Raw genomic sequence first — 24,366 nt, forward strand, 5'->3', positions numbered from 1 at the left:
GGGGAGGGGGGAGGGGGGAGGGATTGCATTGGGAGTTATACCTGATGTAAATGACGAGTTGATGGGTGCAGCAGACCAACATGGCACAAGTATACATATGTAACAAACCTGCACGTTATGCACATGTACCCTACAACTTAAAGTATAATAATAATAAATAAATTTAAAAAAAAAAAAAAAGTCTTGTCAGCGAGAATAAAAAGACACTTTGTATTGTCAAGAAAATAAAATTAAAATAGTTTTGAAAAAAAAAAAAAAACTTTCCAGTTGCTTAACTGACGCTGAGATGCTTCCTGACCTAGAAGTTGTAAAGTTTTAGTCAATTTCAAAATTAAAACTTGTTCTACAAAGAATATTAATAGTGCTGTTTTGTTTATGTTGCCTCTACTATATGCCAAGCATTGTGACAAGCACTAGGAAAACTGGTAAACAAAACAGACATAGTCCTGACCACATGGAACTTCTATCTATGGAAAAGTCAGATAAACTGATCACTGAATAAACATATAATTATAAATTATGACCAATTTGTGAAGAAAGATAAAGGATACACTGAGAGATTATATAACAGGTCTATTTAGATTGGGAAGCCCAAAATCTGCCAGGTAGAGAATCAAGAAAAGAATGTTTTAGACAAAGAGAATTACATATGCAAAAGCTCTGAGACATACAAGAGTTTAGCACATACAAGGCTGAGAGAAGGCAAATTTGACTAAGACAAGATGGGGCTGAAGGAATAAACAGCATGAGAAAACTCTAGGCTAGGCAGTGGCTAGATCATAAGAGGTCACATGAGACAAGAAGTCTGGATTTTATCCAAAAAGCATCAAGTTATGAGTGGATTCTGAATATGTGAAAACTCTTTCTTAATTTAGACAGACCAATCAATAGACTGATAGATCCATCCATCCATCCATCCATCCATGTATCTTCAAAAATACATTTGGATTCATAAATATTCTGTTGGAAGTTTGTAGAGATTGTATGGTAACACAGATGGAGCATATAACTTGACTAAAGGATAAAGCTTCTTAGAAGAGTTGATACTAGCTGAATATGAAAAGAAAAAGAAAACTCAGGTAGGCAGAGAAGAAAGGCAGTGGTGGCATAAAGAGCAAAGAGAACGGCATGAGCAAAGGCACAGTGGCATGTAAGAGCGTGGTGCAATCGGAAGTTCAAACACTGACTGGATATATGATGATAATAAGAATTGTTAATTTTTTAGATGTAATAATAGTATTAATTATGTTAATGTTAAAAATGAAAATCTTATATTTCTGAAACCCAGGGAAATACTTATAGATGAAATCTTATGTTTGGGATTTGCTACAAAACAGTAAGAGGTAGGGGGTGACTGGAGCAGGATTAGCCATGGTTTGATAATGTGAGGCCAAGTAATGGATAACAAGAATTTGTTCTATTATTCTATCTCCTTTACGGTATGTTCATAATTCTCTGTAACAACACACTAAAAAGAAAGAAGGGAGAAAGAATACATTCATAGAACTAAAGTATTGTTTTATACATAATTTCTAATACAGTCACACACCACATAATGATATTTCAGTCAACAATGGACCACATATACAACTGTAGTCCCTTAAGATCATAATGGAGCTGAGAAATTCCTATCATCTGGTGATGTAGTGGCCACTGTAGCATCGTAGCACAACACATTACTCACATGTTTGTGGTGATGCGGGTGTAAACAAACCTACAGTGAGTCATATAGCACATAAGGCCAGGCATGGTGGCTCACACCTGTAATCCCAGCACTTTGGGAGGCCGAGGTGGGTGGATCACTTGAGGTCAGGAGTTCAAGGCCAGCCTGGCCAACACGGTGAAACTCTGTCTCTACTAAAAATACAAAACATCAGCCGGGCATGTTGGCACATGCTTGTAATCCCAGCTACTTGGGAGGCTGAGGCAGAAGAATCACTTGAACCCAGGAGGTGGAGGTTACAGTGAGCCGAGATTGCACCGCTGTACTCCAGCCTGAGCGACAAGAGCAAAGCTCTGTCTCAAAAAAAAAAAAAAAGTATAGCACATACAATTACGTACAGTAAATAATACTTGATAATGATAATAAAGGACTAGATTATTGGTTTATATATTTACTATACTCTTATCATTAGAGTGTACTCCTTTCACTTATAAAATAAAAAGTTCACTGTAAAACAGCCTCAGGTAGGTCCTTCAGGAGGCGTTCTAAAAGAAGGCATTATTATCATAGGAAATGACAGCTCCATGCTTGTTACTGTCCCCGAAGACCTTCCAAAGGGACACAATGTGGAAGTGGAAGCGGGTAATATGGATGATCTTGACCCTTTATAAGCCTAGGCTGATGTGTGTTTGTGTTTTTGTTTTTAGAGAAAAGTTTAAAATGTAAAACGTAAAAGTTTTAAATGGAAAAAAAAGCTTATAGAATAAGGATATAAAAAAAGAAAATATTTTTGTACAGCTGTATGATGTATTTGTGCTTTAAGTTAAATGTTATTAAAAAACAGTCAAAATGTTTTTAAAAATTGTAAAAATGTATAAAGTAAAAAAGTTACAGTAAGCTAAAACAAATTTATTATTGAAAAAAATTCATAAATTTAGTACAGCCTAAGTGTACAGTATTTATGAAGTCTACAATCATGTAATGTTCTAGGCCTTTACATTCACTCACTGACTTACCCAGAGCAACTTCCAGTCCTGTAAGCTCCATACATGGTATGTACCCTATACAAATGTACCATTTTTTATCTTTTATACCGTATTTTTATTGTACCTCTTCTATGTTTACACAGGTTTAGATACATAAATATCTACCACTGTGTTACAGGTACCTACAGTATTCAGTACAGTAACATGCCTAGGTTTGTGGCCTAGGAGCAATAGCCTAGACCATACACCCTAGGTGTGTAATAGGCTACACCATGTACGTTTGTGTAAGTGAACTTTATGATGTATGCTCAATGAAATCACCTAATAATGCATTTCTCAGAAAGTATCCTCATTGTTAAGAGACACATGACCATACTATAAATTAAAATTCTAGATCTGGATTTCAACACAACCTCAGCCATTTTCTAACTGTACAACTCTAGTCAATCACATAACTCTCTGGGCCTCAATGTTCAACTCTTGTGAAGCATGAGAGTTGCACTATATAACTTTAAGGTACTTATAAGCACCAAATTCCATGACACTAAAAAATTACATACTCAATACCAAAATTAGCAAAGACCTATTTTCTTATTTACCATATTTTTTCTTGTTATTCATATATTTTCATTTTCCTGTCAGTCTTCTCTGTTTCTTTTTCCTCCTTTCCCTCTTTTCTTATATTCTAATAAGCTACCATCACTTGTAAATTTAGTCACTCCTCAGCTCTACCTTCCACCTATTCATTAATAATATACACACTATTTTCAGTCTTTTTTTTTTTTTTTGAGACAGGGTCTCACTCTGTTGTCCAGGTTGGAGTGCACTGGCACGATCTCAGCTCACTGCAATCTCCATCTCCTGGGCTCAAGCGATCCTCCCACCTCAGCCTCCCAAGGAGCTGGGATTACAGGCACATACCACCATGCTTGGCTAATTTTTGTATTTTTTGTAGAGATAGGGTTTTGTCATGTTGCCCAGGCTGGAACACAGGCTTCTTTTCTTTTGCCCCTTTGTGGAACCAGTGTTTTTCATTCTGATTCCATTTTGCCGATTTCTCTGGGGTACACCTGTCTCTGATTTACATTCAAAGACGGTAATAAATTCTTTCCTAACCCTCATCTAGTTTTCCTTTGTAAACGGGAGTGATACAAAGGGAGGGGGAAGAATTATATATGGGCACAACACCATACAACATTCTGGGCCAATATGGATTACTGATAATAGGAAGTTAAGATGAAAAATAAACAAAAAAGGCAAAGCTGCAAAAGAAATACTAGAAACAGGCTGGAGGTTATTGAACGTTTCCAACACAAAGAAATGAAAAATGCTTGAAATGATGGATACGCTAATTATCCTGACCTGATCATTATACATTATATGTATTGAAACATCACTATGTACCTCACAAATCTGTACAATTATTATTGGTCAAATGAAAAAATAAAAATAAAAACCAGAAAGGTAAGGCAGCATCAGAGGGTAAATAAGGCCATAGAGTCAGGAAACAATATAGGGGCTGTGGCCACAAAGAAATCTTCAAACAGGCGACTCCCACTGAAGACAGGAATCAAATAAACTGAGATTGCGGACAAGTCCTCTAACTCTGAAGGTTCAAATACAGGAACCATTACAGGAATAAGCGAGGAAACAGACCAGAACACAGGTCTGCTCATGTAATGACAAGCCCACTGAGAACTCCAGAGAGGAACACAAGCAATTCTAACCCCTGCATATCGGAAAAGAAACCAGAGCTCCACTCAAACCAAGAAACTGGTCATTGTAACAGTGAAAGCTCTTATTAAATTTATAATATAGATTTTGATCACAATGTATGGAGCTCATGAAAATGATACGTAAATTGCTTCCTTCTTGGAGCTTATAATGGTACTATATAAAACACTCAAGTATTTACTATATGGTATACAAAAATGAACAAGACATAATCCTTGATTTAGAAATACTTATAGACTAGTGGAGAAGAGAAAAAAGTAAATGAATAATTACAGAAGAGGATTAATGTTACGAAAGATGTATCAGGAATAATTATTTCACTATTGCCCAATTGTTGCTTTAAAAATATGAAATTTTAGGCCACTAGATTATTTTAGTGAAGTATTCTTGACTGTCATTAATAAATAAGATTTTATTTCAGGATGCTTGAGTTCTAGCCCAGGCCCCACCACCTGCCACTTGTGGGACTTTGGGCAGATCACTGAACTCAAGAAATGCAGACTCATTGCGTACAAAATGAAGGTGGTATCAGCTAACTCAGAGCATAACAATCAAAGTAAATCATATGTGGGAAAAAGCCTTAAAAACCATACAATACTTCATAAATGTAAGCAATAAATTTTTTTAAAAGCTGAAATAACTGTTTAAAAGAAGTGTTAAAATGTTACTGAAAGTTACTCCTTATACCATTAACAACTGGATTTATTTACAAGTACAAATATAACAATATTTATTAGAACTCCATTTCCTAATAAAAATAGTAACAATGAATTATCATGTTGTAGTTTCTAAGTAGAGTTTTTAAACACGGACTAGTCCAGAATGGCTGAAAGAACTGATATGAAAGATGAAGGCACAGACGTGGGAAGTTTGAAGCCTGATATGTAACAGTAAATGCTAATACACTAAACAAAATATAGCATCCTTACACCTTTCAACAAATCAACTTGACAAAATGTGATTCAAAATAAATTCCGCCAGGTTTCTTTACAGAGTCTTAATCTGAATACATTCTTCGAGAAAGTTAATTCAATAGAAATTTCACTGACTTTATGGGTGCTAGGCAGGATAAGGAAGGGATGAGAATCATAACACATTACCTATATCTGGACCTTCCATGTCATCGTCTTCATCTTCTTGTATTTCCTCAATGTGCGTATTATGTTCCACATGAGATATTATTAAATCAACATCATGTAATACCAAAAATTCCACTGGAACTCCCTAGAAATACATTAATTTTTTAAAAATGAATATAGCAAAGTATTTTGACATAAAAATGTTTTACTTGGACCAGGTGTGGTGGCTCACACCTATAATCTCAGCACTTTGGGAGGTCAAGGTGGGTGGATCACCTGAGGTCAGGAGTTCGAGACCAGCCTGGCCGACATGGTGAAACCCCATCTCTACTAAAAATACAAAAATTAGCCAGGCGTGGTGGCACATGCCTGTAATCCCAGCTATTTGGGAGGCTGAAACAGGAAAATCGTCTGAACCCAGGAGGAGGTTCAGTGAGGCGAGATTGTGCCACTGCACTCCAGCCTGGGTGACAGGGTAAGACCGAAAAAACACAAGTTTTACTTGTTTGACACTAAAATAAAACTAAGCCTTTGAACTTCAATTCTAAAACTTAGCAAAACATAAAAGGAAAGGTAACTCCAAAATTACTATGAAAAGCAAAGCATCCAAAGCACACCTTCTATAAAGACAATGGCTATACTGAAAAAGGTGGCAAAAAAGGTGCTGAAAGCTTCACTTGCTTCTTGTCACAACCACGTTATATTGAAGTCTGTAAAACATTTCACATATAACAGCAAGTTCTACTTCTTTATAAAATGGAAATATATATAATTTTACTGCAAATAGAGCAAATCAAAATTGATTATTCCAACATTCCACGGAAATATTCAAAACAATATTCATCTAAATTAATTCCACTAATAAGTTCAATTTCCTGTTTAGCTATAAACAACATTAAATTACTATGTGCTCCCAGTTATTTTAAGAATACCAAATTCTACTGAGATCAATATTACTTAATATTAAAAATATTACTTAAGATTTATTTTACTACTGCCCAAGTGTTACGCTTTTAAAATATGAAATTTTAAGCCAAGAGATTATTTTAGCAAAGTATTCTTGACTGTAACTCTATATTGGAATAAAGCTATGAGCTCTAAGTATGTTTGTTCTTTGCTATCACATATCTTCATTTTTTAACATTATATTCAAAACAAGCAATTTTGATTTCTACAGAAATATAATAAACTTAAAAAGTAGAGGAATCAAAATTAAACTTAATTTGTTCCAAAGATTCACAGAAATTTTTGTAGTAAGAGTAAGCCTTTTAATTAAAGTATAACATTAACACAGAAAAGAACAAAAATTTTAAGTATAGAGTTTGAGGGATTTTTACAAAGTGGACATATTTGTATCACCACCACACAGATTAAGATACAGAACATCATCAGCACACCCAGTGGCCATCTTCTTGCTCTTCCTGTCATTAACATCCCCCAAAAGTAATCACTATTCTGTCTTTCATCACTGCTATGGTTTGAATTCTGTTTTATCTTGTTTATTTTTTTGAGACAGGGTCTCTCTCTCTGTCACCCAGGGTAGACGTGCAGTGGCACAATCACGGCTCACTGCAGTTTCAACCTCTGGGGCTCAAGTGATTCTCCCACCTCAGCCTCCTGAGTAACTGGGACTATAGGCATGCACGACCATACCCAGCCAATTTTTTGTAGAGATGGGGTCTCCCGATGTTGCCTAGGCTGGTCTTGCACTCCTGGGCTCAAGTGATCCACCTGCCTCAGCCTCCCAAAGTGCTAGATTACAGGCATGAGCCACCATGCCCAGCCCAATATTATTTTAAACAAAACGCAGGATATCTAGCATAATCCTGATTTTGTTTTTTTAAAAAAATACATATAAATATGTGAACATAGGATAAAAACCAGACTGACACACGATAAAAGCATCAAAATGTTAACAGCAATTTTCTTTGAATAGGAGCAATTTATAATTTACAGATTTTTCTATAATAAAATATATTACTTTAAGACCACATATATTAGCTTTCTTTAAATAAACAGATATTGTAGAACAATACATAAAACAACTAACCTTTTCTGCTCTTTTGAAGACCACATTAGCATGCTGAGGAATGTTCACTTCCAAAGAGTCCCTTTTTCAAAATGGAAATAAATGTTTTATGTTGCTAATGTGAAGACTAATAGTCACCCAGGACGTCAATAGAAAACATAACTATATTCTTATACTAAAAATTATGAAAAAATATTACAATTTAGTGACTGAAAAATTTTACACATAAATATAGACCAGATTTTCTAGTCTCCATCTTAATCTCCATCTTCATTTATAACAAGGTTTTAAGTTCTAAGTTTTCATCAACCATAAATGAATGTACAGATTTTAGCACAGCAACTAGTTCTAACTATATTGGAATCCATTAAAGATTTGAGTTTACTTATAAGTGATTAAATTATCAAATTTTAAAACATGGAAACTATTAGTGTTTTGCTAAACATAATAAATATTTGATGTTTAAGATACCTTAACAAGAGCAGAACTCCTGCTTTTCCCAGAAGACGCCAAGCAACCCATTCTGCAGTTCTTCTATCAGCTTCATAAGTAGCCTGTTGGCTAACAATAAACACCAGTGGCAAGCCTAGCTGGAGATGAACAGTTGAAACTTGTTGAGGATCTTCAGCAACTTCAGTCTTCATTTAAAAAAAAAAAAAAAGAAAAAAAGTGATAATAATATTCCAACATTTGGATTCAAATTCTCCTAATTCTTATTAATAAAGTCACAAGTAAAAAAAGTCTATAAAATAATCCAACACTAACAGAAATGATCTCCTAATTTCCTGAATTTAATGCTCCCAATATACCTATATAGTTTTGTTTGTTTTGTTTTGTTTTTTTTACTTTATTTATTATTATTATACTTTAAGTTGTAGGGTACATGTGCATAATGTTTGTTTGTTTTTTGAGATAGAATCTTGCTCTCTCATCAGGCTGGAATGCAATGGCACAATCACAGCGCATTGTAGCCTTAGCCTTCTGGGCTCAAACAATCCTCCCACTTCAGCCTCCCGAGTAGCTGGGACCACAGATGTACACCACCGTGCCTAGTTTTTGTTTTTTGTTTTTTTTTAAATTTTTTGTAGAGACAAGGTCTCCCTATGTTGCCCAGGCTGGTCTTGAACTCCTGGGCTCAAGTGATCCTCCCACCTTGGCCTTCCAAAGTGATGGGATTATAGGCATGAGCCATCATGTCTGGACCTCTATAAGTTTAGGCATTATAAAACTAATAGATTTCATAAGAAGTTAAACCAAAAATTATAATCATAAAGAATAAACATATTACAAACAAACAAAAACAATAAATAAAACAGTGTGGAACTAATTGATAAATATTTCAAGGGAAATAGAACAGATAACTAAGGAATAAACTTTTTCATATAAGAATTTAACATATAATGACATATTACAAAACAATGAGGAATATCTGAGTTAAAGCAGCAAATTAAATACACACATCTAATTTCACTCCCTTCAGAACTCCCAGGAAAACTACAGCAGTGGGATTTTTAAAAGAGATAAACACACGTATGTGAAGAAGGGAAGAGAAGAAATGGTAGCACAATTTTAGAAGTCAGAATAATAACTGACTTAGGAGATCCTAAGAGGCAAAACCCTAAGTCATCAGAGGGAAAACTGCGTTTTAACTACAGGATCCTAAAATTGCTCAGGAACTGTCAGCGTCAGGCATGTCTGGACCTGGGAAGGAAATATTGGAAGGGAAGTGGCAGGAAGGCTCTAAAATAAGGAGGAATGTGTCAAAGCTTTTGAGAGGTAGTTAGATCCCTAGATTCCCCTCCTCAACTCTATGAGCTTAAACAACTGTCACTTCCCCACACCAGCAGAAATCTAGGAACAGCTGACAGTGTGGACACCATGCTGAAATCAGGGAGATTAAGTAACCAAATGTTGAGACGTTCGCCTCACCCCAGCTCTCTTTCCACTCAGTTCCCAGAATGCCAGCAGCCAGGCCTTTGTCCTCAATTGGAATTTGTATCCTTTTTGGGGGACTGAGTAACCCCCAAAAGCCTGAAGATACTGACATTGGGATTCGTCAAAAAGCAGGCCAGGCCCAATTACTCTATGGCTCGGCCTTGCTCACCATTTCAGTCTGCTTACTGCCTAAGAGACGTGGACTTCTGCCACTGCTACCTGCACCTTCTCCACCTTCCACCATAGATGTCTCCCAGACAAGACTCAACCACACTCCTTGAATTCTCACACAGAGAATGTGTGAGAATCCGGAACAGTGTTGCCTGCCTCTGCCCCTCCTCCACTCTCCTCTCTTGCTGCCACCCAGCACAGCTGGCTTCAGGGTCCATCTTAGCACTGCTTGGCATTCCCAGGACATTTGAACTAGGCAGGGAGGTGGGGTGTCATGTGGCCAGGTGGCCAGAAGGCACTGGGAAATCCCATGGGATGGTCTGTGAAGATCAGACACATATCAGTCATGGGGCAGAAATGTCAAATACAGCTTACAATGGTGCCACCTTCTCACCATTCCACCTTCCCAACCCTCCTCGGCCCAGTCAGCCAAAGAAGGTCAGTACTATTTTGGCCACATCTCTCAAGTCTCCCCCAACCCCAACTGCCTTGAAGTCTCTGCTCTTTGTCAGAGACTTGCAAAGACTGATGTTTTTGTTCTGTTTTCTCATCATTCCATTGTGATAGTAAGAAACTAAGAAGATTAATGAAAAGGTCAGGCACAATGGCCCATGCCTGCAATCCCAGCACGCTGGGAGGCCAAGACGGAAGACCACTTGAGCTCAGGAGTTCAAGACCAGCCTGGGCTACAAAGCGTGACGCTGTCTCTATTTTTTTTAAAGAAAAAATTAAATAAAAATTTAAAAAGAAGATTAATGAAGAAATAAGATGTGAACACATCACTGTTACATATGTATACATACATATTTAAAAGTCACCAAATCCCACCAATGTTAGAATTTCCAATCAGCTTTTAGTTTCAAATTCTAAATTGTGAATAGACATCCAAGGATTAACAAACACCTGAGGAAAGCCTCCAACATGAAAGACAGAAACTAGAACACATAGAAAAATAAATAACATAGAGAAAATACAGACTATATGGGAAGAAGAAAGGTTCAGAAACCACCATAGACAACCTCAAGGAGATGGGAAGAAACTGGATCCATAAAGAAATGAAAAATAAAGTTAAATAAATCTCCCAGAAAGCACAACAGAAATAGATGGAAGACAGAGAAAAAAAAGGTAATAAAATTGAAGGACTAGTTCAAGAGGTCTAACATTTAAATAATGCAAGTCACAGAAAAAGAGAAGGGAGAAAATAGAAGAAATCATCACTAAAATGAACACAAAATTTTCCCACAACTGAAGGACACGAGTTGTCAGACTGAAAGAGCCCACTGAATAATCAATAGAGTGGATAAAAGCAGATACAAAGGAAGTTCTCCCAAACTTTCTAATAATTGAACCTTTTTTCTTTTTAGATAGAGTCTCGTTCTCTCACCCAGGCTGGAGTGCAGTGACAGGGTCTCAGCTCACTGTAACCTCTGTCTCCCAGGCTCAAGCAATCCTCCCATCTCAGCCTCTACCAAGTAGCTGGGACTACAGGCATGTATCACCATGCCCAGCTAATTTTTATATATTTTGTAGAGATGGGGTTTTGCCCGGGCTGGTCTCAAACTCCTGGACTCAGTCAATCCACCCACCTTGGCCTCTCAAAGTGATTCCTATCACCAGGGCATAGGAATCTTGGGAGCTATCTTAGAACTCTGTCTACCATAGGTAAGTACAGATATGTAGATAGATAGATATATCTATAGAAATATATATATATATATAGAGAGAGAGAGTACTCAATAACTTGAGTTATTAGGTACTCTTATTTTGTCTACCATAAGTAGTCCTGTTCCCTGAACTTTGTCTACCATAGGTAGACAAAATGCTAAGATGGCCCCCAAGATTCCTACCCCCTAGTGAACAAATCTTGTATAATCCCCTCCCCTGAGTGTCAGTAGGACCAGTGGGTAGCCATTCCTTTGGTTAGGTGACATTACATAGGAGTCTGTTGTAGCACACTCAAGTAAGATTCTCCCACTGGCTTTGAAGGAGCAAGCTGCAATGTTGTGAGAGGGCCATGTGGCAAGGGCTTGAGATTAGCCTGTAGGAAATGAGAACAACCCCTGTCCAACAGCCAGCAAGAAAACAGGAACCTGGGTCTTACAACCACAAGCAACCAATTTCTGCCAAAAACCTATATGAGGGGAATACCCTGAAGGAGTGAAAATGACTGTTTGTTTTTCCTTGTGTATTCGGAGAACTATTAGCAATTCAGTGTTATAAAGCAAAAAGGAGGAAGAATCAGCAAGGCTAGAAATCTGGCAAGGGGCCAGATCATTGAAAGCCACAAATATCCTGCCAAGAAAATGGGGTTTTATTGTGTAAGTAAAGTGAAGCCATTTACGAATTGCATGAAGTCATGATCACATTTTAAAATATCACTCTGTCAGCTTTCAAATGAGATTTCAGATGTAAAATTACATGCAGGAAGATGTAGGAATTAAGAATGTTTTCCCAGATGTCTGCCATCAATGAATGGAAAGTAAGATAACCAAAATAATAGAGAAAGAACCAGTGGTGGTAAAGGACAATACCTTAATGTCACATTAAGTGTTAGTGCTTAAGGAGGGATACATCCAATTAACAGTTAGATATATGGGTGGGAGCTCCAAATAAATATGTGACCTGAAAATTCAGATTTGAGAATCCATGTAGTTAATACCACAGAAACAAATGAGATCACTTGAGGGGTGTGCTTTGAGCAACTATCACTGTGTAGCAAAGTACCCTAAAACATGGTACCTTAAAATGTCAAGAATCATTTCTTTTGCTCAAATATGTGTAAGCTCATCTCTGCTTCATGTGGCATCAGTAGGCTATTTCAACTGGAGGCTGAAGATTCTACTTTACAGATGGCTCATACACATGGCTAACAAGCTGTTGCTGACTATCAGGAGCTCAGCCAAGGCTGTGGTCTAAGGGCCTTGATTCTCCTCTTCGTGGGCTTCTCCTCAGGCTGCTTAGTCTAACAATAAGATTGGGGTTTTCAAGAATGAGCAAATAAAGAGAGCAAGGCAGAAGCACATGACATTTTGTGAAATATAGCCATTAATGATATATGAAGTCATATATCATCACCTTAGCCTCATTCTGTTGGTCAAGGCAGTTACAAAAGCCCAACCAGGTTCAGGTAGAGGAGTCACAGACTCCACCATTCCACAGGCACAGGGATAGGGTGACATGATAAGGGGAGCTTATGGGATGGGAGGTACTGTTGGACTTCATGAGTCTTGGAGAAAGGAGGGAACCTATTCTGCATGTGGGAGGGATTACTGCAGCCGTAGTCTGCCCCCTGGCTACAACAACTCATATCCCTTCCATGTATAAAATACACACCTCTCTCCAAGCCTCCTAAAGCCTCATCCCATCAAGCTTTGATTGAGATCTGTGCAAAATGTAATACATCATCTACATTTAGTTCCAGGTGCAGGTAAGTCCTTTGCATACAGCTCCTGGAAAACTATTCCTCTCAATCTGAAGACCTGTGAACTAAAGAGACAGATCAGCTGGGCATGGTGGCTCACGCCTGTAATCCCAGCACTTTGGGAGGCCAAGGTGGGCAGATTACGAGGTCAGGAGATCAAGACCATCCTGGCTAACATGGTGAAACTCCGTCTCTACTGAAAATACAAAAAAATTAGCTGGGCGTGGTAGCAGGCGCCTGTAGTCCCAGCTACTCAGGAGGCTGAGGCAGGAGAATGGCGTGAATGAACCCAGGAGGCAGAGCCTGCAGTGAGCCAAGATTGCGCTGCTGCACTCCAGCCTAGGTGACAGAGAGAAACTCTGTCTCCAAAAAAAAAAAGAGACAGATCATTTTCCTCAATACATACACAACAGACAATGATGGGACAGGCATAGTATAACCACTATATACACTCCTAGTTGAAGCAGGGAAAAATGGAGGCATACGACAGTCACTGGTCTATAACAACTCTGAGGTTTGTTCAGGCATATGTTGCCAGTTCCTTGACTAGGGCTCAGTCCTGTTCCCTGAACTTGAGACTCTTGGTTACAAAGTCTGGGCCTTGGTCTGCCCTCCAACTCGTCATTTTTTAAAAACAAAACAAAACAAAAAACAAAAAAAGGAGCCTGTGATTGCAGCTGAGTAGATTTCTTAGCCTTTTCCTGCCCCTAAAAATTTGGAGGTATAAAGTACATATATCATTTTCTGCTATTTCTGTGTCTTACCATACAAGTTGGTATAATTCTTTTAAAATCTTGTGAGTTTCCTAATTATGAATTTTTTTTTTTTTTTGAGACAGAGTCTCACTCTGTTGCCCGGCTGCAGTACAGTGGCACGATTACAGCTCACTACAGCCTTGACTTCCCCAGGCTCAGGGGATCCTCCCACCACCTCAGCCTCCCAAGTAGCTGGGAATACAGGTGCACATCATCATACCCAGCTAATTTTTTATGTTTTTGTAGAGATGGGGTCTTCCTATTTTGCTCAGGCTGGTCTCAAATTCCTGGCCTCAAGTGATCCACCCACCTCAGCCTCCCAAAGTGCTGGGATTATAGGCGGGAGCCACTGTACCCGGCCTAACTATGAAGTTATAATCCATTCCATTTGGCAAAAAACAAAATCACAAACATCCTTCATAGGCAGAGAAAGTCACAGGGTAGAAGTATAAAAATTATAACTAAATAAAATATGTAATATAAATAGAAATTAGTGTTAGATATAAAAGTGACAGAAACACTCCTGCATTGGGGTGCAACTACCAATATTTTTCTACAATTCATGTATTACTATCAAATAACTAAAATTACTTAAAAATTAACTTTCAAAAATGATATAATAAACAGGATTATAAAAGACTATTATGAACAATTATATGCCAATAAATTTGATAACTTACAAGAAATAAATTCTTAGAAACATATAACCTACCAAGACTGAATCATTAAGAAATAGAAAATCTGAACAGATCTAGAACTAGTAAGAAAATTAAATCAGTAATCAAAAACCTCCCAAAAAAGAAAAGTCCAGGACCAGATGCCTTCACTGGAAAATCCAACTAAACATTTAAAGAATTAATGCCAATCCTTCTTAACTTCTTCCAAAAATTTGAAGAGGTGAGAATATTTCCAAACTCATTTTATGAGGCCAGCATTACCCTAATACTAAAGTCAAAGATACTTCTAGAAAAGGAAACTACAGAGCAGTATGAGCAATATCCCTAATGAACATTAAGGCAAAAATCCTCATCAAAAACTACCAAACTGGGCCAGGAGCGGTGGCTCATGCCTGTAATCCCAGCACTTTGGGAGGCTGAGGCTGGTGGATTGCCTGAGCTCAGGAGTTCAAGACCAGCTGGGCAACACGGTGAAACCCCATCTCTACTAAAATACAAATAGTTAGCCAGGGCATGGCAGCGTGTGCCTGTAATCCCAGCTACTCAGGAGGCTAAGACAGGAGAATAACTTGAACCCGGGAGGCAGAGGTTGCAGTGAGCCGAGATTGCACCACTGCACTCCAGCCTACGTGACAGAGCAAGACTCTGTCTCAAAAAAAAAAAAAAAAAAAAAAAAACAAAAAACCTACCAAACTGAAGTCAGCAGCACATTAAAAGGATCACTCATCATGAGCAAGTGGGATTTATGCTTGCGATGCAAGGATGGTTTGACATACAGAAACTAATTAATGTAATACTGTATACCAAATTGACAGAACAAAGGACAAAAATCACATGGTCATTTCAATTGATGCAGGAAAAGCATTTGAAAATATTCAACACCATTTCATGATAAAAACTCTCAAAAAACTAGGAATAGAAAGAAATTACCTCAAGATATTAAAGACCATAAATGAATAGCCCAGCCAATATCATATTCAACAGTAAAAAAAACTGAGAACTTTCCCTCTAAGACCATGAACAAGTCAAGGATACCCACTCTTGACACTTTTATTCAATGTAGAACTAAAAGTCCTAGCCACAGCAATTAGGTAAGGAAAACAAATAAATGCATCAAAATTGGAAAAGAAGAAGTAAAATTATCTCTGTTCACAGGTAACAGGATCTTATATGTGGGAAACCCCAAAGATGACACACACACACACACACACACACTCTCTCTCTCTCTCATGCACACACCAGAAAACCATGAGAACCATTTTGCAGGATAGAAAATCAGCACACAAAAATCAGTTGCATTTCTATACACTAACAATGAACAATCCAAAAAGAAAATTAAGAAAATAATCCCATTTACAATAGCATTGAAAAAGAATAAAATACTTTGGAATAAATTTTCAAAAGGAGGCAAAATACCTTTATACTGAAAACTACAAAACATTGCTGAAAGAAAATTTAAAAGACATAAATAAATGGAAAGACATTGTGTGTTCATAGATTAGAAGACTTAATAATATTATTAAAATGTCTATACTACCCAAAGCAATCTACAGATTCAATGCAATCCCTATTAAACTCCCAACAGTACTTTTTGCAGAAATAGAAAAAAAAATCCTAACATTCATATGGAATCTCAAGGGATTTCAAATAGCCCAGACAATCTTGAGACAGAAGTACAATGCTAGAGGCTTCACACTTTCTGATTTCAAAATATATTACAAAGCTACAGTAATCAAAATAGCCTAGTACTGGCATAAAAACAGACACATAGACCAATGGAACAAAACAGAGAGCCCAGAAATAAACCTCATGTATATGGTCAAATGATCTTTGACAAGAATGTCAAAATCACTCAGTAAAGAAAGGACAGTCTCTCTTCAATAGACGGTGTTGGGAAAACTGGGTATTCACATGCAAAAGAATGAAAATGGACCTTTATCTTACACCATATACAAAAATTAACTCATAATGGATTAAATACTTAAATAAGACCTGAAAGTAAAACTCCTAAAAGAAAACATAGGGGGAAAAGTTTTATGACATTGAAATAGGCAATGATTTCTTGGATATGACAACAAAAGTACAAACCACAAAAGCAAAAATAGACAAACTAAAACTTCTAACAGAGTAAAAAGACAACTGAAAGAATGAGAGAAAAGGTCTGCAAACCATATATGAGATAAAGAGTTAATACACAGAACACTTAGAGAACTCCCGCAATTCAACAACAAAACAAATAACTCAATTTTTTAAATGGGCAAAAGACTTGAATAGGCATTTTTCCAAAGACGATATACAAATGGCCAAGCATATGAAATAATGCTCAACATCACTAATCATCAGGAAAATAAAACTCGAAACTACAATGAGGTATCATCTCATACCCTTTAGAATGGCCACTATCAAAAAAAAAAAAGAAAAGAAGGAAGAAAAGAATGACAATGTTGGTGAAGATATGAAGAACTGAACCCTTGTGCACTGTTGGTGAGATTGTAAAACGGTACAGACACTATGAAAACAGTACAGTCATCCCTGGGTATCCATAAGGAATCAGTTTCTGTATGCCCCTTAAATACCAAAATCTACAAATGTTCAAGTCCTTTATATAAACTGTCATAGTATTTGCATGTAACCTACACACTCTATCCTGTATATCTTAAAATCATCTCTAGATTATTTATAACATCAAATACAATGTAAATGCTATGTAAATAGTTGTTATACCATAATTTAATTTTGAATTATTTTATTGTTTTATTTTTATTTTGTATTGGGTTTTAATTATTTTTTTATCTGCAGTTGGTTTAATCCAAGGATGCAGAATCCACAGATACAGAGGGCTGAGTATATGGAGGTTCTTCAAAAATTAAAAATGAAACTACCATTTGATGTAGCAATCCCACTTATGGGTATATTTCCAAAAGAATGAGAAACAAGATCTCAGAGAACACCCATGTCCACTGCAGCATTACTCACCGTAGCCAAGAGGTGGAAGCAACCTAAATGCCTATCAATGGATGAATGGATAAATAAAATGTGATATATACATCCAATGGAATATTATTCAGCCTTAAAAAAGAATAAAATCCTAACATACACTACAACATGGATGAACCGTGAGGACATTATTCTAAGTGAAATAAGCCAACTGCAAAAACAAATATGGCATAACTCAGTGTATATGTGGTATCTAAAGTAATCAAACTTATACAAATGGAAAGTAGACTGGTGGTGTCAAGGACTGGGGTCAGGTAGAGGGGAGATGTGAAGTTGTGTGTTCAATGAGTATAGAGTTTCAGTCATGCAATATTAAAAAGTTCCAGAGATCTGCTGTACAACAATGTACATCAGCTAATACTGTATTACACACTTTAACACTGTTATGAGGGTAATCTTATGTGGTTTTTACAACAATGAAAGAAAGACTCTAAAACAACCATGTTAGGAAACACTATGCTGTACAATATTGCACACTGCCACACAAGTTTTCTAGAAATACGAGCTAAATGAATAAATCATAACAGCATCTTTCTAATTTCCTACATAAAAGAGTAGGTTTAATTTAATCCAAGTGTCTTGAATCTGTCTGAGACAGACAGCTAGATGAACAAACAAAAATAACGTAAAAATTTCAGAAATTATTAAAAATGTATACACTTACCGATCTTTTAACATTTTATCAGATATTTACACTTGAGAATTCTTCTTGGAATTCAGATAAAAGCTTTCTTCTATCTACAAATATAAGCTGAATCTATCATGGAGAAAATCATCAGCATTCTAAAATGTCCTTGGTATTTGCCAACAGGACAATAATTGAACCATTTTCCCATCTGTGCTCACTGTTGGGAACCTTAATAATACATCTAAAACAACTCCATATCTGGCAGAATCTTACTTAACCTATTTAAGATTGAAATTCACTTAAAAATTCTATGCTCAAGATTTATTTTCAGTTTGACATGATCAAAATGACACACCTCCCATCATGAATATAAGACATAGTTGTGTTATATATCTACAATTAGGTGTCCAAGTACCCTGTTTACCTAAAAGAAAAAAAAGCAATAAACACACACACAAAAGCAATCTGCATCTATTTTCATATGCTTAGAAGTGAACTAATAATACATATAATTGCAATGATCAGACACAATGCAGTTTACAAAAAAGCCTGAATCCTACTTTCCATTTTTATTAGTTTATAAAAAGACTTTGTAAACATACCAAATTATTTCAGATCCTGAACCCAGAAACCCAGGCTAATTTGCAAAGCATCTTACTAAACACACAAAACCCAACCATGATTAAACCCTAAGGGCTTGTATATAGAATAATGTCTAAGATAAGGAGGGGTGGGGAGGTAGGGAAATGAGCTTCAGTGGTACTATGAGAGAATAAGAATAAAGCAAGAAACATGAATTCAAAGTCAACTATGAAGTCAGCTACTATACTAACAAGAACCTGTAAGAAGTCAACAAATTTAGGTATGAACTTTCAGGACCTCTCTATCTCATTCCAGTTAACTATACCATCAAAGGATATAACCCAGTTAGAACAAATTTTGGTCTAAGAGGTGTTTCCTATAAAAGGGTTTGGCGTTACTCAGTTTTTTTAACCTCAAATGTATTATTTAAGAACAAAAAACAACCTCAAACACTGATATGGTCAAATGTTTAAAGTACTAAAACATAAAAGTGACCAAACCAGCTGAGGATTCTAACATCTTCCTAATTCCGCTGGGGTAAGACCTTAGCCACCCTCCAATAGTCTCAAGGAATCTTTCGAGGCTTTGTCTCCTTCTCTGTACTCTGCATTCATTTTCTCTGTTCTGGTCTATGAAAGTCCACGAATCTGTGCTTCTAGGCCTCACTCTGCCAGGTATTTCTAGGCTGACATCAAGGTTTGAATTCTCAGCTTAGCTTTCCAATTAGGCACTGATCTTCAGTTCAGCCTTTCACATCTTTCTTGGCTTCATGCTACTGGTCATTCCTACCTATTTCAGTGTCTACCAGGGCTTCTGGAGCCTCTGCCTGAATCTTATATCCCAGTTCCCTAGTTGTCTAGGAAAAAAAAAGTTCAAACAAATAAAACGCTTATGTTATTCTGTGAAAGTGTTGAAGCAAACCCTACTTCAGACTTTGACAATTTAATATTCCTTATAGGTGAACAGCAGTTAGAACAGGGTCACCTGCATGGCACAATTCTAGGAAGTACCATTCACATTGTATTTTATAAAATGTGTATTTCAAGGGACTGTTGTTCCTACAGAATGCAATATAAATGATGCCCTAATTTTTTTGCCATGTTATGCTTTCAGGTAAAACCACACTTAATTTAAGTCAATAAAAAGTTTCCAAAGTTTTGGTTTTTTAATTTCAAAAGTAATGCTACATAATTCCTAGTAAGCATCATAAAGTGAAATAAGATCAGAGAATCTTCCTCCTTATTATCTATCTACAAAAACAAAAAACAGTTTTGAAATACAGCCAAAAAAAAAAAAAAATTCATGAGCAGAAACTTTAGGAAAGGGCACAACTTCAAGCCAGAACGTTGTAGCAAAATAAAAACAGATTTTTAGTAAAGCTAGGTATGAGTCTTAATCTTACCCCCAATGCTGAAAGACAAAATCCTGAGAATTCATAATAATACTCCACTAGTCCAAGAGAAGCAAGTGAACCTGGAGGGAAATAGTGAAGAACCATACAGTGAACTGTCCTTTCTCTTTATGTCTGCTCTATGCTAGGATGGAAGCTTAAAAGACAGACAGACCTTTAAATCGCTTTCTTAAAAAAAAAAAAAAAAAAAAGCTTGTAGTCAAAATCCAACCACAGAAAAAAGTCACTTAAAGAACTAAGGAATGGCCAGGCATGGTGGCTCATGCATGTAATCCCAGCACTTTGGGAAGTTGAGGCAGGCAGATCACAAAGTCAGGAGATCGAGACCATCCTGGCTAACATGGTAAAAAACCCGTCTCTACTAAAAAATACAAAAAAAATTAGCCAGGTATGGTGGCGAGTGCCTGTAGTCCCAGCTACTCCGGAGGCTGAGGCAGGAGAATGGTGTGAACCTGGGAGGTGGAGCTTGAAGTGAGCCGAGATTGCGCCACTGTACTCTAGCCTGGGCAACAGAGTGAGACTCCGTCTCAAAAAAATAAGAACTAAGGAATAAAGCCTATAAAACTGTGGTGGCGAGCTCTGAATCTATTTAAGTGCAGAAGCAATGCTTTTTAAGAAGAGGGTATTATGGTTACAAAACAGAATATACTGAATATAAATATCATAGACCTTGATAATGTTCAAAGAACAAAACGAACACAAATCAGAAGGGCAAGGGAGCTGAGATGGAAATAAACATATGAAGCTAATTTTCTCATCTTTCACAGGTAGGAAAAAGTCAATACTATCTAAAATGGAAACAAAGTTTTAAAATATAATGATTTCAATTTCTTAATGTCTTTCATAACCATTTTAAACACTTGAGACAATATTCCTTGAAGAGCCCTCTACTGATGAAAAACACTTATCAAAAGTTCCATAATCCCTCTAGTTTCACATCAGTTTCATTTTCTTCTATTGAACTCAAGATTAGACATCTTACTATAAAGTAGTACACACGATATGACATGTCCATTAATCCATTAATTCCCCTATCTCTATGCATCCATATGGGTGCAAAGATGACAGGTGTGGGGGTCATCTAAAGTTAACTTCTGAGTGAAGGGATTAAGTGACTTCTTAAAACTTTTCCTTCATACTTGGCTGTAATGTTTGGATTACTTATAATACACATGCATCATTTTTATATTTTAAAAAAGACATACTGAATAAGATCTACTGAAGATTTTACATATGCTCAGCACAACCCTTCAACTTTTCAGAGAGAACAGTTTGCTGATCACCATCACCTAGTGTCTCTACAACATTCTTTCAGGCTAATGGTAAGGAAACTGGAGCACCAGAAATCCTAGGTTCTAATATCTACCAATTTTTAAAATAGTGATCAAAGCATTCATAAAAGAGGTCTTGGCCAGGCGCGGTGGTTCACACCTGTAATCCCAGCACTTTGGGAGGCTGAGGCAGGTGGATCACAAGGTCAGGAGATCAAGACCATCGTGGCTAACAAGGTGAAACCCCATCTCTACTAAAAACACAAAAAATTAGCCGGGTGTGGCAGCATGTGGCTGTAGTCCCAGCTACTCAGGAGGCTGAGGCAGGAGGATGGCGTGAACCTGGGAGGCCGAGCTTGCAGTGAACCAAGATTGTGCCACTGCACTCCAGCCTGGGCAACAGAGCAAGACTCTGTCTCAAAAAAAAAAAAAAAAAAAAAAAAGAGGTCTTTTCTTAACCATGATGTGTGGTCTTTGTGATCTGCGAGTGCTCACCAAGACCCAGAGTTCATTATTACTACCACAGAATATTTTCACTTACACAATGCTCTATTTGGGTTTCAATGCAATAATATATAAAGGTATTAAAATGTCATTTAATGGATAGTCTATTTTCTATTCTGCCTTTAATAAGGAATTATTCCTAGATCCCTCAAAATGAGAAAAAGAAAGGAAAAGATGTAACTGTCATTCATCTAGTAAAACATGCATCTGTAAATCAAAACTTAATAAATTTTATGTATGTTAAAATAAGATACATACCTTTTGCAATTATACAGGCAGTAGAAAGCAAATAAAAATATAAAATAAGACACATACCAACAGAGGTGCTTTCATTGTCTTAATAAACAGGTGAATGTTCAGTGTAGTCAATGGCTGTTCCATTAGTGTTCTTCTACATTGCTGGGTCAAGTCCAAGACTAGTTTACAATGAAAAAAGTAGAGATGTGCATATTCCACATCCTCAGAGCTATAAATTAAAAATTAATTAACTTAATGAGGTTCAATATGTGATCCTTCTATCATCCAAAAAGATGTAACAATAAATTTTGTCTTAAGTCTCATGCTTTTGAATTATTATTTTAGTAAAAGCCTGAAAGAGTATAAAATTAAATGAACTTGGCAAAAAAGAAGATATAGGATATTAAAGAAAATTAACCTTAATATCTGAACAAACCATGTGAGTTGTATAAACAGTTTTTTTTCTGAACTCTTTAATATGGTAGTTTCTAAATTATAATAGGTTACAGGCAAGACTATAATCTTTCTTCCATAAAAGGCTGTCACCTTGCGGACAATGAGATTATCTTCAAATATAGTTGCTTTTCTAGAGCTATGCTAAATGGAGCTTTGTAACGCAAATTTTCTAAATTTAATTTAAACCCGAAGCTGTTTTGAATAAACTTCAGCCAAAACAGTCTAAAATAGAAACCATGTGACAGTTTGTGGGAGTTTGTGAGTTTGTATCTGAAATATTACAAAACTCAGCAAATATGGCTTATAATTTGAGCTTTGGCATTCCTTTCAGTATGAGAATTCAAAGATAAACTTATAGTGGAGATAAGGTTTGCCAAAATTAAAATAGTATTTTAGAAATATCCATATGGCATTAGTAGGGTTTGGCAAAATACTACAAAAATTTATTTTTAAAATGCTATTTTAATTCTTGAGACATATTTAAACTGAGCTGACAAGGTTCACTGATGTCAAATTTAATTGCAAAGTAATTTCTAATCAATTCAATGATTAAAGAAATAGTCACTCAAAGATTTACTTAATCCCTACTATGGGTGAGGCCCTGTGCTAAACACAACAGATAAAGGTAAATAAGACAATTACATCCTTGAAGGAGAGACGGTTAGTCAAACAATTAAAATGTAGTTTGTAAGTGCTATGATATGCAAAAATACTACAAGGAACAAGGAAATATTTCTTTCTGCTTCAAACTAGGAAGGAGAAGGAAGGGGAAGAAAAGGGAGATTATTGCAGAGCTTAAAAAACAAAAAGGGAGAGAATGACCCCTCCAATAAGATAGGACAAATGAGCATTTCAAACAAAACCTAAGATGCAATGAAAGCATATAACTTGTTGAGGAGATTCCTGAATAGTCACATACTGCTGAAAGGAAAGTGTTGAGTGCAGGAGGTCCTAGTTAAGGCTGGACTCCGTATCATAGCCTCTGAAACAACAGAATAATGTTGGAAAATTATTTTATCAGGGATCATTTGCTTGCAGATAACGGAAAACAAAAACAGTGAAACTTATTTGAAGTTTATAAGAGAATCTCACAGAATGTAAGGAAAATTCAAATAATTGGATGAGAGAAAAGTTAGAGAATAAATGTAGAGACCTGAACAGGCAGAGTTCAGGGACCTTCGTTTGCCATTAACATTTTTCAGCTCTCAATTCAATCTGGGAAGACATCTTTCTGTTTTACTTACAAGTGGGCAAAACATTCCTGTGAGCAGAACAGCTACCCTGCTGTATAATCCAGCTTTTCCATGTCCAATTCGAAGTTCCTGGGAGAGAGGATCTCTCATCTCTCATTTGCTCAAGTAAGCCAATGGATTCGCTGGCCCTAGGTCAGGTGCCCACCTCTGATTTAATGGATTGTAACATTTATGGGGCATGGGTAATATCCTTCTTGGCCCACAGATTTTTTAGGAAGGGAATACAGGGAAGTAGCAGAAAGTACTGGAGTCTATGGCATGCTCTCTCTTTTACTATCTATCATAAATGCTTTTAACAAATAATTTCAAACACACTCAGATCCAATATGATACAGCAAGTAATATACTAGTCTTAACTGATGTTATAACGCCAGAAGCTAGAATAGTGTCTACACCACATAGAAAGCATTCAATAAATATTTGGTGAATGAAAGAATTAACAAGTGAAAGAAAGAATATATTCACCTCACTCCGGTGAGGAGATAATCCAAATAGCCAACTACTTTATCCAGAAGTCATATCACAGCACCACTATATTCAGAATCTATAGTCTCTCCCTGTCACCTCAGGTCCAGGG

At 36.6% G+C, this 24,366-nt stretch overlaps 1 protein-coding gene across 2 annotated transcripts in view; it reads right to left on the minus strand.

The window, feature by feature from the left end:
* Positions 1–24,366, minus strand: part of TXNDC16 (thioredoxin domain containing 16) — a 131,180-nt gene that overhangs the window by 63,058 nt on the left and 43,756 nt on the right. For both annotated transcript variants that reach the window (XM_025393016.1, XM_025393017.1), the window contains 4 exons: positions 22,159–22,309; positions 7,963–8,129; positions 7,513–7,573; positions 5,484–5,607 (listed from right to left, as the gene is read on the minus strand). In XM_025393016.1, coding sequence (XP_025248801.1) covers positions 5,484–5,607; positions 7,513–7,573; positions 7,963–8,129; positions 22,159–22,309 — 503 coding nt within the window. The remainder of the gene's footprint in view (positions 1–5,483; positions 5,608–7,512; positions 7,574–7,962; positions 8,130–22,158; positions 22,310–24,366) is intronic.

Source organism: Theropithecus gelada, chromosome 7b, assembly GCF_003255815.1.
Source record: "Theropithecus gelada isolate Dixy chromosome 7b, Tgel_1.0, whole genome shotgun sequence".
In the NCBI taxonomy this organism is placed as follows: domain Eukaryota; kingdom Metazoa; phylum Chordata; class Mammalia; order Primates; family Cercopithecidae; genus Theropithecus; species Theropithecus gelada.